Source organism: Neofelis nebulosa, chromosome 10 (assembly GCF_028018385.1).
Source record: "Neofelis nebulosa isolate mNeoNeb1 chromosome 10, mNeoNeb1.pri, whole genome shotgun sequence".
Taxonomy (NCBI): domain Eukaryota; kingdom Metazoa; phylum Chordata; class Mammalia; order Carnivora; family Felidae; genus Neofelis; species Neofelis nebulosa.
Window position 1 is genome coordinate 40,502,101 of NC_080791.1, and position 12,608 is coordinate 40,514,708.

General features: G+C 43.9%; 1 protein-coding gene across 4 annotated transcripts in view; it reads right to left on the reverse strand.

The window, feature by feature from the left end:
- Positions 1 to 6,168: 6,168 nt before the first annotated feature.
- The window catches only part of FAT3 (FAT atypical cadherin 3), a 672,953-nt gene continuing 666,513 nt past the window's right edge, over positions 6,169 to 12,608 (reverse strand). For 2 of the 4 annotated variants that reach the window (XM_058687503.1, XM_058687502.1), the window contains 2 exons: positions 12,186 to 12,221; positions 6,169 to 11,554 (listed from right to left, as the gene is read on the reverse strand). In XM_058687503.1, coding sequence (XP_058543486.1) covers positions 10,932 to 11,554; positions 12,186 to 12,221 — 659 coding nt within the window. In that variant the 3' untranslated portion in view covers positions 6,169 to 10,931. The remainder of the gene's footprint in view (positions 11,555 to 12,185; positions 12,222 to 12,608) is intronic. The other 2 variants (XM_058687506.1, XM_058687504.1) reach the window with 1 other exon arrangement.

A 12,608-nucleotide genomic window follows, 5' to 3' on the forward strand; every position in this document is an offset into this window, starting at 1 on the left:
GAAAATCCAAATCAAAAGAAACAGTTTAATTTGCTGACTGCACTGTAGGAACGTTGCTCGTCACATTACCCAAATTTCAAATCTATGCCTACACGATGGAAAATTAAATTTTCTCATTGTTAAAAATAATCAGAATAATTCAGCAGCATGCCTCCAGGTTACGGTTTCTCTAATTCCCTTGTACCCTGAATTCTTGATTAATTATATTCTGAGACCTGCAAAAAGTCCCTGTGTGCTGAGAGCCCAAGCTTTTTTCTGTGTTAGGTGACTTATTTACACGGTAAATCTTATCATGGCCTTTCAGTTTTGTCCCAAAGTTGTTGCCCTTTTGGTCATTTTAATCTCATTCCTCTCAGAGCCAATTTCCGACCACTTAGAACTAGCATGCCCACCGTTAGTCTTCCCACACACCAAGGTCTTGTCACCTGTCACCGAATTCCTTTGCGACCCAGTTAAATGCTATTTCTTTCTGGGTCACAAAAATGATACAGCCTTAAATCTCTGCCTCAAGAAGTAGGACCCGGGATTGATCAGGGACTCAACTTCATTAGGAAATGCCCGGACCAGACGGGAAAGATGAAGAACTCCGTACCGATAGGTGTCCGCATCAAAGCCCCCATCTGTGCAAAACACATTTATTTAAACAAGATGCCTGATAATGTGCCGAAGAGTGTTCTCAGAAAGCATGACTCCAGAGAACACCTGAGCTTGAACGCAAATGATTTTTCTTTTTTATTAATAGTTTTAATCATTCTGAGCTGAACTGTTTCTCTAGTAGCCAGATGAGATGGGCCCCCGGAAATGATTAAAGCCCCTTCTGCGCAGTGGAACCTGAATGAAAATAGGAAAAATAATATGTGGCTACCATTTGAGTGCTTGTTATTTTCAGACACTGTACTAAGCTCTTTGCATGAATTGCATTCCTGTTTCTTATAACCTACTATCTTATAGAGTAGCAACTAAAGTACATAGCGATTAAGTAGCTCACTCAAGTTCACACTAGGCTAGTGTATTAGAGTCTAAGTCAAAAGTCTTGCTGTGCTTCCCAGACATTAATGTGCATTAATGGGTCTGGGACTCCGTATTCTAACACGCTGGGGAGATCTCTGGTGAGATCACTGGTGAGAACCGGTGCTGCTGGTCTGTGGACCGGAATTTGAGGAGCAAGGAGGTAGACCTAACAGCCTCCAGAGGGACGCATTATGGTTCCTCTGAATGTGCTTTCTTTGCTTTCAACTGATGCAAGCTTCTTTGCTTTCAACTTATGCAAGCTCATATGGAGAGTCACCTTTTAAGGATTCCTTTGAGCTTTTCTATAGCACAGAGATTAGACATTTTCAAAGCTAAAAGTTGTGGAATAATGATGGTTCAGACATGGCCTGATGTTATAAGGACATCAGCATTCAGTCTCTATAGAAACTGCTTATGTTTTCCTTGGTAAAAGGAAATGTCCTAACGTGGGGTCTGAGAGCTGGATGGTTAGTGTCTCAGAAAGAATGAGTTCTCGGTGCTCTTAGCCGGTAGTCCAGCCCTCCTGTGTGAGCCCTGTCCACAGGTAGCACAAGTGACAGTACCTATAGAAGTGGAGACTTCCAGGGTTGGTTCTCATGGTGGTGTGGTAAGTTGCCTAGCAGTCTCCAACCTAGGATATCCTGAGAATCTAGGGAGTAGCAGCGTGGCTTCTGGAATGCTGAGCCAGCTCCACAGACTTGTTTGACAGAGTTCTATAGTTTTCTGCACACCATGTGTAACTATTGATAGGATTATTATTTGGTGAAACTACTTTGGAGGCAATTAAAATAGGAGAAATGCTCAGACTTAAAGATGGACATACTCTTTGACTACAAACTTCTGCTTCCAGAGGAGAACCTGGGTGGCTTGGTCTGTTAAACATCAGACTCTTGGTTTCAGCTCACGTCATGGTCTCACAGTTAGTGAGTTCGAGCCCTGCATCAGACTCTGTGCTGACAGTGTGAAGCCTCCTTGGGATTCTCTCTCGTCTCTCTCTGCCCCTCCCCTGCTCGCTCTCTCTGTCTCTCTCTCTCTCAAGAAAATAAATAAACTTAAAAAAAATATAAATAATTATTCTGCTTCCAGACATCTATCCTTCAGAAACACTAACACATGTGTACACTGGCATAAGGATGTATATGGGAGCATTATCTGTAATACCTGAACAGTAAAATAGTCCATCATAAGGGGCATGATTAAATGAATTATGGAATGAACATCGGTATGGGAACAATGTAGCCATTAAGAAAATACAGCACTAGCCTGTGAAGATGTCTAAGACAGATCGTAAAGCAGAACACAGCAAGTTTCAGGCAATCGGATCCCATTGTATAACTCCCTCCATCTACATATATGTTTTTGTACATATACAGGGAGTCTTCATCATCTGAACCCTTTACTGTTAGGCTGGGCAGCGAGAGAAAGTATTCACACTAAGAAAGTATTCACCAAGGAACTGAAAACCTGTAAAAATATTCTCTAGCGCAACGTCTCTTCCTGCCTAGCCCTGGAGTCCATATCTGTGCTGTTCTGGCTCTAGCTGATTGTGGGTTCCCGAAACGTCGTGCCAATTCTGTGCAAGTACTGAGGGCACTAAATGACAGGTGCCTTTGGCAAACAGGGCAGGATTTCCTGAAGCCGGAGAAAGTGACAGGGAAGAGTGTTGGAATCTGTATAGAATTCCAAGGGCCAAAGAAGGGCAGCTAGATCATAAAATGTAAAAAAGCGATCATCAAGGAGCATCACAAAAGAGCACTCAATCGGGAATGATTTGAATATAAAGTGTTAAAAAATGCCCCCTATATATTTAAAGAAATGGTATTTTGAAGGTAGAAGAGATGTGGGATTGTCAGTTGCAAAGTGAAAGGGACCTTCCATGCTTTGTTTGGGATGCCTTTGGATTGTGTCTGTCTTTTCATGAGCAAGTAGTCATGTATTACATAGGGTAGTATTTTAAAAAATTCCCAAAAGTGTATTTATAAAAATTTCCCTTTAAAAAAGCATGTCGATGTGTATCTAGATCGAAAATGGCCTGAAAGAATATACTCTGATAAAATACAAGTGATTGTTTTTGGGGACATCTAGAGGGGCTCTTCATGCCCTTCTTTCCCTGTCTTCATTTTCTTGTTTATGTAATGAACTTGCACTGGTTTGGAGCAAGAGGAAGGAAGGAAGGAAAGAGGGAAGGAATGAAGGAAGGAAGGGCAGTGCAAACAATGAAAGAAACACTAAAAATTTGTTCTAGAATTTTCTATTTTTAAGCCACTTGTTCCTGCTTGGTTTGTTAGGCTGTTTTAGTTTTTATGCCAGTTTGTTCCAAGTTATCATTTATTGTTTGATATTTAGGCTGTTCCAAATCTTCTTTATTAAAAACAGTATGAAACAGGCATAATTGGATAAAAATTAATTAGAATTTAACAAGCAAAAAGATGAAGACAAGGGGTGCCTGGATGGCTTAGTCAGTAGAGCATGTGACTCTTGATTTTAGGGTCATGAGTTCTAGCCCCATGTGGGCATGTGGAGCTTACTTAAAAAAAAAAAAAAAAAAAAAAAAAGAATGGAGACATAAATGGAAGAATTTTGAGAAATGGGCCAAATGCTTTAAGATGAAGATCTAGGTTGGAAAACTGCCCTGCTGTGGACCCAAACTAGCAGTTATCCAAAGCTAGTGATTGGTGAAGATAACTCTTGCTCAAATCACAGAGGAGTGTCCATGTGGTAGAAATTTCACAGGGAGTCTGCAGGGACTGGCAGGTCTGATGCTATGGTCTGAAAGGCCTTCTTACGAGGTTGGCCCTTGGCTGGTGTCTGGGATTGGAACTTTGGGCGGGGCCCCCACTATTTCAGTATGATTCCTTCTCGGAGTCTGGAATTTTGGCAAATCCCAGCAGAGGCTGCAGGTGACATCAACCTCCAATAAAACTGCCGGCAGACTAATGAGCTCCCCTGGTTGGCAATATTTCATAGATGTGAGCACAACTATATGCTGAGTCCTGAGTCCTGGGGATCATCACAACTGGGAGTGGTCTTAGGGACTCCTGACCCAGCCACAGAAAAAGAACCAGCAGAGAACGAAGACAGTAATGAAAAGTCTTTCTTTTCCCGTTTCCCCAACAGACCAGTGCTATTTCTTAACTGACAGGTCTGGATTGCTCTGTCCTATTTGAGGCATGGATGGAGATGTAAACAGATTCTCCATGTGCTAAGGGCAGCCACATGAAAGGCAAGGAGGTGAATATTTTCCTGTTGCTCAAGTCATGATCATATCACTGTGCTGTTGGGTTGAAAGGCAGGAGACTTGGAGTATTTTCAACGCTTGTCTGTCTTGAAATCCTTCTCACTGCAGTTGCTAAATTCAGCAGAATGAGGGAGGATTTATGAGGTCAAGGGGATTCAGCTGGGAACATCATCGATTAAATTCTCAAGCAAGAACATAATAGCGAAGGCCAGTATTGTACCGGGAACCTGGGAAACAAAGAGAGTGAAGACAGGACTCTGCTCTCAAGAAGCTTATGGTCTAGTCCGGGAGCGGGAGGTAAAAACTGGGACTGGCTCATACTGGCTTGTGAGAGCCACTATTGGTTAGCCTCCCGGAAATTTGTAAGCCTGTTCACATTACCTTAGTAGTTTCAAATCAGCCATGATTGGAGCATTTGTAACTAGGACGTGGCCAGTGCACCAAACTGCCGCACCCCTTCTTTTACCCAGTTAGTGGTTCAGTATTTCCTGGGCACCACTGTGGGGTGCACGAAGAACCAGAGGATCTCAGTACACCTAACTCTGCCAGCACAGTAAGGATTTCCAGTAAGGAGACACTGGATGCCTAGCTGGGACCCACCCTGCAGAGTGGCTCCAGGATTCTGGTAGGGGTGGGGTGGGCACTTTGCTGCAGGTGTAGGCAGGACCCACTCTAGCATCTAGCGAGAGCCCCTGGGGCTGGGGAAGGGGACTTTTTGCTGCTGGGGTTCAGCCAGGGCCTTCTGACAGGAGGCCCCAGCCCTGCCCCACCAACGCAAGGCAGAGAGTGCCCTTCCCCTTCTGGAGTCCTTCCTGCTCACAAGCTAACTTCTTGTAATGTCACTTCCTCTTCAAAGTATCAATTTGTAGGGGCACCTGGGCAGCTTAGTCCGTTAAGCATCCGACTTGATTTTGGCTCAGGTCATGATCTCACGTTTGAGATTGAGCCCCCCATGACAGACTCAGCACTGGGTCTGGGCGTGGAGCCTCATTAAGATTCGTTCTTCCTCTCTTTCTCTCTCTCTGTGCCTCCCCCTGCCCATGCACTCTTGTCCCCCCAGTCTCTCGCTCTAAAAAACAAAACAAAACAAAACAGAAACAAAAACTCATTGCCCAATCCCCCAACTTCTGTATATATTTTGATGTTTACTCTGTATGGAAAATTTTCAAGAGCTTTTTGGAGGAAAACTCAAGTACTAATTGTGCTCCAAAGTTTTTGACTTTTTTGTTTAGGGAGACAAGTACTGGAGAAGCTGTCTAGAAGGTGTGGGGAGGTGTTTAGGAGGTATTTCTGCAGAGGTGGGGCTCAATGGCCCTTGTTTTCCAAGCCTCCAGGGCTGTGTTCTTTCTCACCAGGGAAAATCCCTACAGGGTATGTGTCCAGTAAGTCGCTACAGAGGATCCCAACACATGTGCCCCAGAACCAGTGGAAGTCTCTCTGGAGATAAGAAGTGTCTGAAGAAAACACCATCCCCTGCAAAATATGACTAGGTTCCACATGAGTAATTAACTGGAGGCGAATAAAAGGAAGCACTTAAAAAGGGTAAACACAATTGCTAGTTTCATTTTTTTGTTTTTTTACTTGAAAACGTGTTTTAACCATCAAATTTTGGCAATTACAAACCTGTACACTGTTGGGTTGTTTTTTTGTGGTTTTTGTTTTTGGCCGTCTTTTTGTTGTTGCTGATGTTTGTTTCTCTTTCTTTCTTTCTTCTTTTTTTTTTTAAATTTTTTTTTTAGAAAAAGAACACAAGACTGAATACTGCCAACAGCAATATATGCAGAAATAATCCATTTCCATAAGGGACAAGATTCACTTGAAGTGCTAGCTTCCCCCTTTGCATAAGGTTTGGTATGTGATGTGTGTGCAAGTTCAGGGGAGTGCGCGTGCGTGTATGTAAAGAAATGACATACTTCATCTGAATTTGAAATGACGTAAAAATCAGGTATTTAGTAACTGGGCAAAACACATTTGTTTTAAAAAATGTCAATTACAAACATCTTCTTGGAAACAGAGAAAGTTAAATGAAAACAGTAGAACCAAAGAAAGGTTACAGTACATTTTGAAATGATTAAAAAACATCATTTGCAAATCTAAAATCCTGTGTGTGTGTGTGTGTGTGTGTGTGTGTGTGGTTATCTCAAAAGTGGCAGACCAACAGCATGAGTGACTTAGAATTATATTCGACCCCCCGAAATTAAAGCATCCTGATAGGCATCAAATACAGTATCTACAAAAGCCTGGAAAATTGAAACCATTATATACAATTTTATAAACATTTGAAACACCAAAACATACATCTTTTACAAACCAGCCTGTTTGTAACAGGTAAATTTACAAGACAATCTCTCTGATACAGTGCTTAAAAAGAACTGCTTCCATTTCCTGAACATGTTTGTCACCTCCCCAAATGCAGTAGTATGGGCTCAGAGTTGTTACGTAGTAGCAATTCAGGTATTTGTTTGCCGGAAGGGTGCTGCGGTCCATACCAATGGGTCCCAACACGCTTCGAATGACTGTACGATTCTCCAGTGCATCTCCAACACTGGAAGAGACTAATTATGGCCTTTGTGTATTATTACATACTTGTAATTATTGCTTTTCATTATTACATAAGGAAAGAAAATCTTACTCTTTTCCTACCTCTTAGCCAGCTGGCTAAATAGTAACTGATGCCAAATCCACAAATGGTGACTCTAAACCCTAGAATTACGCAGCCAGAAGCTTAAAGCCATTGTGGATTTCCACCAGAATAATGTGCAGTTGAAGGTCGCGGGACAAAAACCAGCATAAACACGTAACCGCCTTCTCACAGACCACACAAAATGAGGACTCTGGAGTAGGGCCTCTTCGAACCTCCATTTCTCATGGTGTGAGACTAGAAACACGAAACATAAAAGCCTAACCATGTTAGCAGTATCCGTGCACTGGGAGGGCAGAAGTGGGGAAAAAACAGACAATTACCTGGACAGCCCCTGCAAAACGAACGCTACATCTTCCTGAATTCGTTCCCAGGGAGGTGAGTTCTGTATCTTGTGCGATTCACTGTGGTGATCTCTTTTCTCAAGTCCCCTGACTTTGATTACGTAGACACGGCATTAGTAGGGGCAGTGGGTGGGGTGGGGGTGGGAAGAAGTAAGAGTTGGCCAGTGGTATAGATCTTTTACTAGCTTTTTCCCAGTCTGCGCTGGTGACTCCCAAGGGTGGCTCCAGACACGTTCCAGGAATGCATCATAAATTCCCTTTCCAGGCCTTCAAACTGATTGTCTGACAGGGTAAACCTCAAATGCATAGACTTGACCTGCTCTTACTGCTACTTCTGGGTCTTCGACAATGGCATTTCACGAATGGGCAGGACGTGAGTAAACGGAAAGCTGGCACGGTTTGGAACTCAGCAGCAAAATACTTGCAGAAGAAAGCAAATGAACACGTACATTACTCATCTTTTACAGCCCCATCGCTTCTGCTATGACAATGCTATGACATTAGCTGCTTTCAACCTAACCAGAATGTGTGCAATACAGGTAAAGTGCCTACAACAGGCTATGGAAAATGGCTTCTAGGAGGTAGCACATACATGTTAGAAAAAAGGGAAAGACATTTCCTGGCTTACATATTTTCCATGTGGTTCATCATGGTGGAGGGGGCAGGAACAAACATCAGGACTGGTAGGGGGGAAGAAAAAAGAAAAACAAAAATGCATCCAGTAGGTAACATTATAATCAAAGTTTCACTATAATTGATGCCTGGTCTGAGCTCCATTCTGTAATTATCATTCCAGCTTCACTTTAGAAAACATTCATTTGGTAAAAGCAGCATTTTGATAAATGTCCAAAGAAAAGTGTGAATTCTGTAACTGCATCTTTCCTAGGGGGGCTGCAAGCAAGCAGGAGATCCTAAGGCTTCCATGAACTCTCTTTTCTAGCGTATTCCAAAGCAGGATTGTGGGAGGTCAACAGAAGCAGGCAGATACCATATCCCAGGAAGGTTAGTGGTGAGCAGTGTTCTATAGAAAGCATCTTGGCAGAATGATGCGTTCTAGTCCCTGTTCAGCTACTTAACTTCCTGCGTGAGCTCGGTCAAGTCTCGTCGCCTCTCCAGCCATGTTTCCTCTTTTATAAAACAAGGGCTTAGGCAAGGGGATTTTAAGGACCCTTCCTGCTCTTTGAATCAGCAGTCACCCCACCTAATTCCACATTGGCCTAACTACAAACCATTTTGTAACCTACAGGGAAATCCAGTTATCCCCAAAGGGAAAAGATGCCATGTGTTTAAAGGTAATGAATCACAACATAACACATGCTCGTCTGGTATACTTTTAGCTGCAGAGAATCAGGGGAAGATATGCTGAAGAAAGAGGTATTTTATATAGGCCAGAGCAAAGAGTGGGCACAATTTTCTTGGGTGACTTCACGACTGCATTAAGATCTATTTACTCCTTCATTACCGTGTCAGTCAGGCATTCTCCCTGGAGGAGATGCTGGGTAAGCAGTAGTGAGCCGTCGGCATTAATGTCGCTGTAATGTTTCCTGGGGGCAAGAAATGAATTGTTGGTTTTACTTTGATGGTTTTTATGTCATTGCGTTATTAACAGTGTAGCGGTGATTCTATTCTAGACCATTAGTTCATCGTTTTCTCCGCGATTCTTGCAAATGTGCTTCTTCTATAAGAAAAATACCAAAGACTTTGTTCTCCAAAGCAGCCTCAGTGAAATTCATTTATTTCAAGACCACAGTGCGGATAATGCCTCCACGAGTAGGTCTGACCAAGAGACGGGAAGAGGAGAAAAGCCGAGGAATCTGTGAAGTGTCTCATGTACTCCGGAAGCTTGGGAATGGAAAGGAATTTTTTTTTTTTTTTTTTTTTTTTTTTTTTTTTACAACGAACTTCAGCAACACTGACTCCTACTAAACACAACTGAAGCCACTAAAGATGTGTCTGAGTGGATGATATGCGGATTCAGGACAGTACAATTGACACACCAATGCCATATGTCACCAGAAACTGTGGACACAGAGATTTGCTCATGAAGCAGCTAGTGCAAATGTGCATTTATTTACCATGGCCACTGTGCACGTGGCCATAATCCGATTGAAGCGAAAGAGGAAAGTCCGTCAACTTGGTAACTTTAAGCTTCGAGTACTGGGTTATTCTATTTCTGGTGGAATGATTCTCCTGTCAATTTTGGAAACTCATATGGCTCAAGCCCACGTGTCAGAAGAGAGGAGAACCCCAGGGTGTGATCAAGCATTACACATTTTTCAAATAAGAGTTTAGTTCTGGAAAACGATAACAAAATATTATTCTTTAAAAAGCACAGTTTTGTTTTAAGTTAATATAAATGGCGGTACCAAAATAAAGTTAACTGAACCGGAGCAAAATATGGCATTTTGTGTTTCTCTGACACTGGAGAGATCGGAGAAAGTGAAAGACCTGCCTTGCTGGCAGGGTGTTCAACACGATCTGTATCCTAAACTCTTCGCGTCCGCTTTCTTCAAGAGCAGCCTTATTGAGTGCAAGCACGTATTTGTACATAGGCCCAGACACACGCACTATTATAATTTGTACACAAGAGCTAATCTACTTTCTCCTTTTCCAAACGTAATTGCATTTATAGTGAGGATGCTACCAATTTAGGATAACACTTAGATTTTTGTCTGCATTAGCAAGAATTGTGATTATCCAGCTGAAAACTTTGGAAGGATGTTTCCCTTTTTCCTCCTGAATTTGAATTCTGCTTAAACCTCTGAATACCTCTCATTCTAGAGAACAATGCGCTAAAGTACACCTTTTGTTTGTGTTTTGTCTTTCGTTTTTTCTTTTTCTTCCCTGATTCTCAGAACAAAGGCCAATGTCTGCAGCAATATTAAAATTGTAGCGAGAGCCAGGAATATTTCTGGAAAACACAAAACAGATAATCACATTCTTTCTAATGTGTGAACACTGTTAACCTTCTCCCCAACCCACAAAAGCGAGCCCACATATCCTCATATTTCCCTCCACTGATACCCTTCTCAAAGATCATAAAGCCCAACTATATTATATTGGATGCTTAACACAAACAAACAAAAATAACTAAGCATACAAACCATATTACCCAAACCTAATTTTATAGCTGAAAATTGGACAGCTTATTAAAGAAAAATAGAGTTGATTTTAAAGGCTTCAGCCCATTTTCTTGTCTGTTTTTTTATTTATTTAATATTTGTTTCTCTTTTTTTTGCCTAAGAGACTAACTTTTCTGACCATCATAACTACTGTTTTAACCCCCCACCCCCCATTGGCTCAAAATTACATGCAACAATGCCTCTTTCTGCTTGCCAGTCGTTAATACTGCCGGCTCTGCCGTAACCCTTTCCAGGTCCCAAACACTGCACAAAGCCATACAAGATAGGCTGTATAACCCAACGGGTGGAGTTGATTCGCCCTGTAGAAACTTGGTGCCCGGTCTTGGCTGTGAACGCAGGTACCTACTGCAAGGCTCTCCATCACCCCCAAGAAACAATCGGAGCCTTTCTTTCTGCCCAGCTGGAGTGGAGCTTGCCCGTGACAGCAGGACTTGTGAAGAAGTTCCCAGCGGCAAACAACGTGTTTCTTTCCGGCTGCAGGCCGCGGAGACGCGAGCCCGGCCAGCCTCCTTCCGCAGTTCAGCCACAGACAGGGCTACGGCGCCCGCGGCCGTCTACACCTGGGTCTGGTGCTGAGTCTCCATAAAAGGAATGTGCAGGCTGGCGAGGCTGAGCTCGCCCACGCTCTCGTAGTCACTCATGGCTGCTTCGGAATCGTCGAAGCCGCAGCTGGCCGACACATCCGAGGACGAGGTGCCTCTGGAATTGTGCAAGGATAGAGACACGCTGTCTGCTGGGCCGGCCGTCTCTGCGCCCTGGCTCATGCTCACGGCAAAAGTACTGAATTCACAGGCGGCAGGCGGGCCCACCAAATCCGTGTCGTTGGGGAATGGGTGGGGAGGGAGATACTGGCTGGGGTGGAACTGAGGCCGTCTCCTGCAGTCCGGGCTCAGGGTGCTGGCCAGTGAGACGGGCTGGGAAGGGGGCAGGGCCTCGTACTGGTCTGGGAAATCCTCTGGCAGGGGAGGGGGCAGCTGGTCCTGATTCAGGAACTCCTCTTCATGGGGGGGTGGATACTCGCTGTCGATGTCATAGCCGCCCAGGTAGTAATCGCTCTCCAACTCCCGAGTGCTGCCCTGGTGTGCAGACCCTCCCTCCTGGTTCTCATAGTTGGGCACTTCCTCTATGTCCGACAGGCGGGCTCCGGGCATCCAGTCAGAGGTGTCCCAGTGGTAGGCTGTGGGACAAAAGCGCTGACAGTTAATTTCCTCCAGTCTGGAGCCGGGGCAGGGCTCGGAAAGGAGCAGAGGGGGGACCTGACATGCAATTGACATCCAAGAGACCCTGAGATGCCGGGAGTCAAGTGCATGCTCCTTACAAGGGTTCTATGAGGGACCAGCCATGCTCTGGCCCTGGGACAATGAGGGGATGGCGACTGTAAGAGATGGTGCCTGGTTTTGCAAGACCTCACACTCAGCCATGCCAGAAGGGACGGCCAGCCAGGGCATGCTGAGGAAACATAGTTCCAGCACCCCCTCCCTCTGTTCCCTCTTCCTTTCCACACGCTAAATGCAGAGCGAGGCTGGCAGCATGCTCCCAGAGAGAGGGGTACATGGGCCATACTGTGGTCCACAGAAGGCAGGGAGATGCATTGCACATCGATGAACCACACGCGCAGTGGGGAGGCTGGGGGTGGGATGCTGGAGGGGCTTTCACCTCCCGATGCCAAGCACACAAGACACCTGGAACATGCAAAATTCAGATCAAAGAAACACAGGAAAGACGGAGGCAAAGGGACACAGTAAGAACAAACTCGGCAATTCAAAAGGCATTAAGTAAATGTGATGCTGGGGTCATGGCAGAGTCACCTCGGTTGTAGTTTTGTCCTTGATCCATGACAGACACTGTTTAAATACAAAGTAAGAGGTAAACCTGGTAATCCAAGCCATGTGAAGAGGGTAAAACAGAACATCTTAGATGATTTAAAAAAAAAAAAAAAACAAAACATGCTCCTGTTTCTCCTCATTGTTATTTAGGAAACAAAAAGATAAATCCCATCTATACCTGGCCCCAATTGTATTAAGTCACTGATAAAAGTTACCTGATTGAAACCAATCCCCCTAGGATTATAGCTTTGAATGATACCTTAAGTATTTCCAGCTCATAATAGGTGCTCACTGGATACATGTTGAATATAAGAAGGAATTTAGTAGCAATCTGGATTCCAGATGATTGGGTGCTCTTCTCTTAGAAGGGATTTTATTAAAAAAAAAAAAAAAAAAGACTACCCC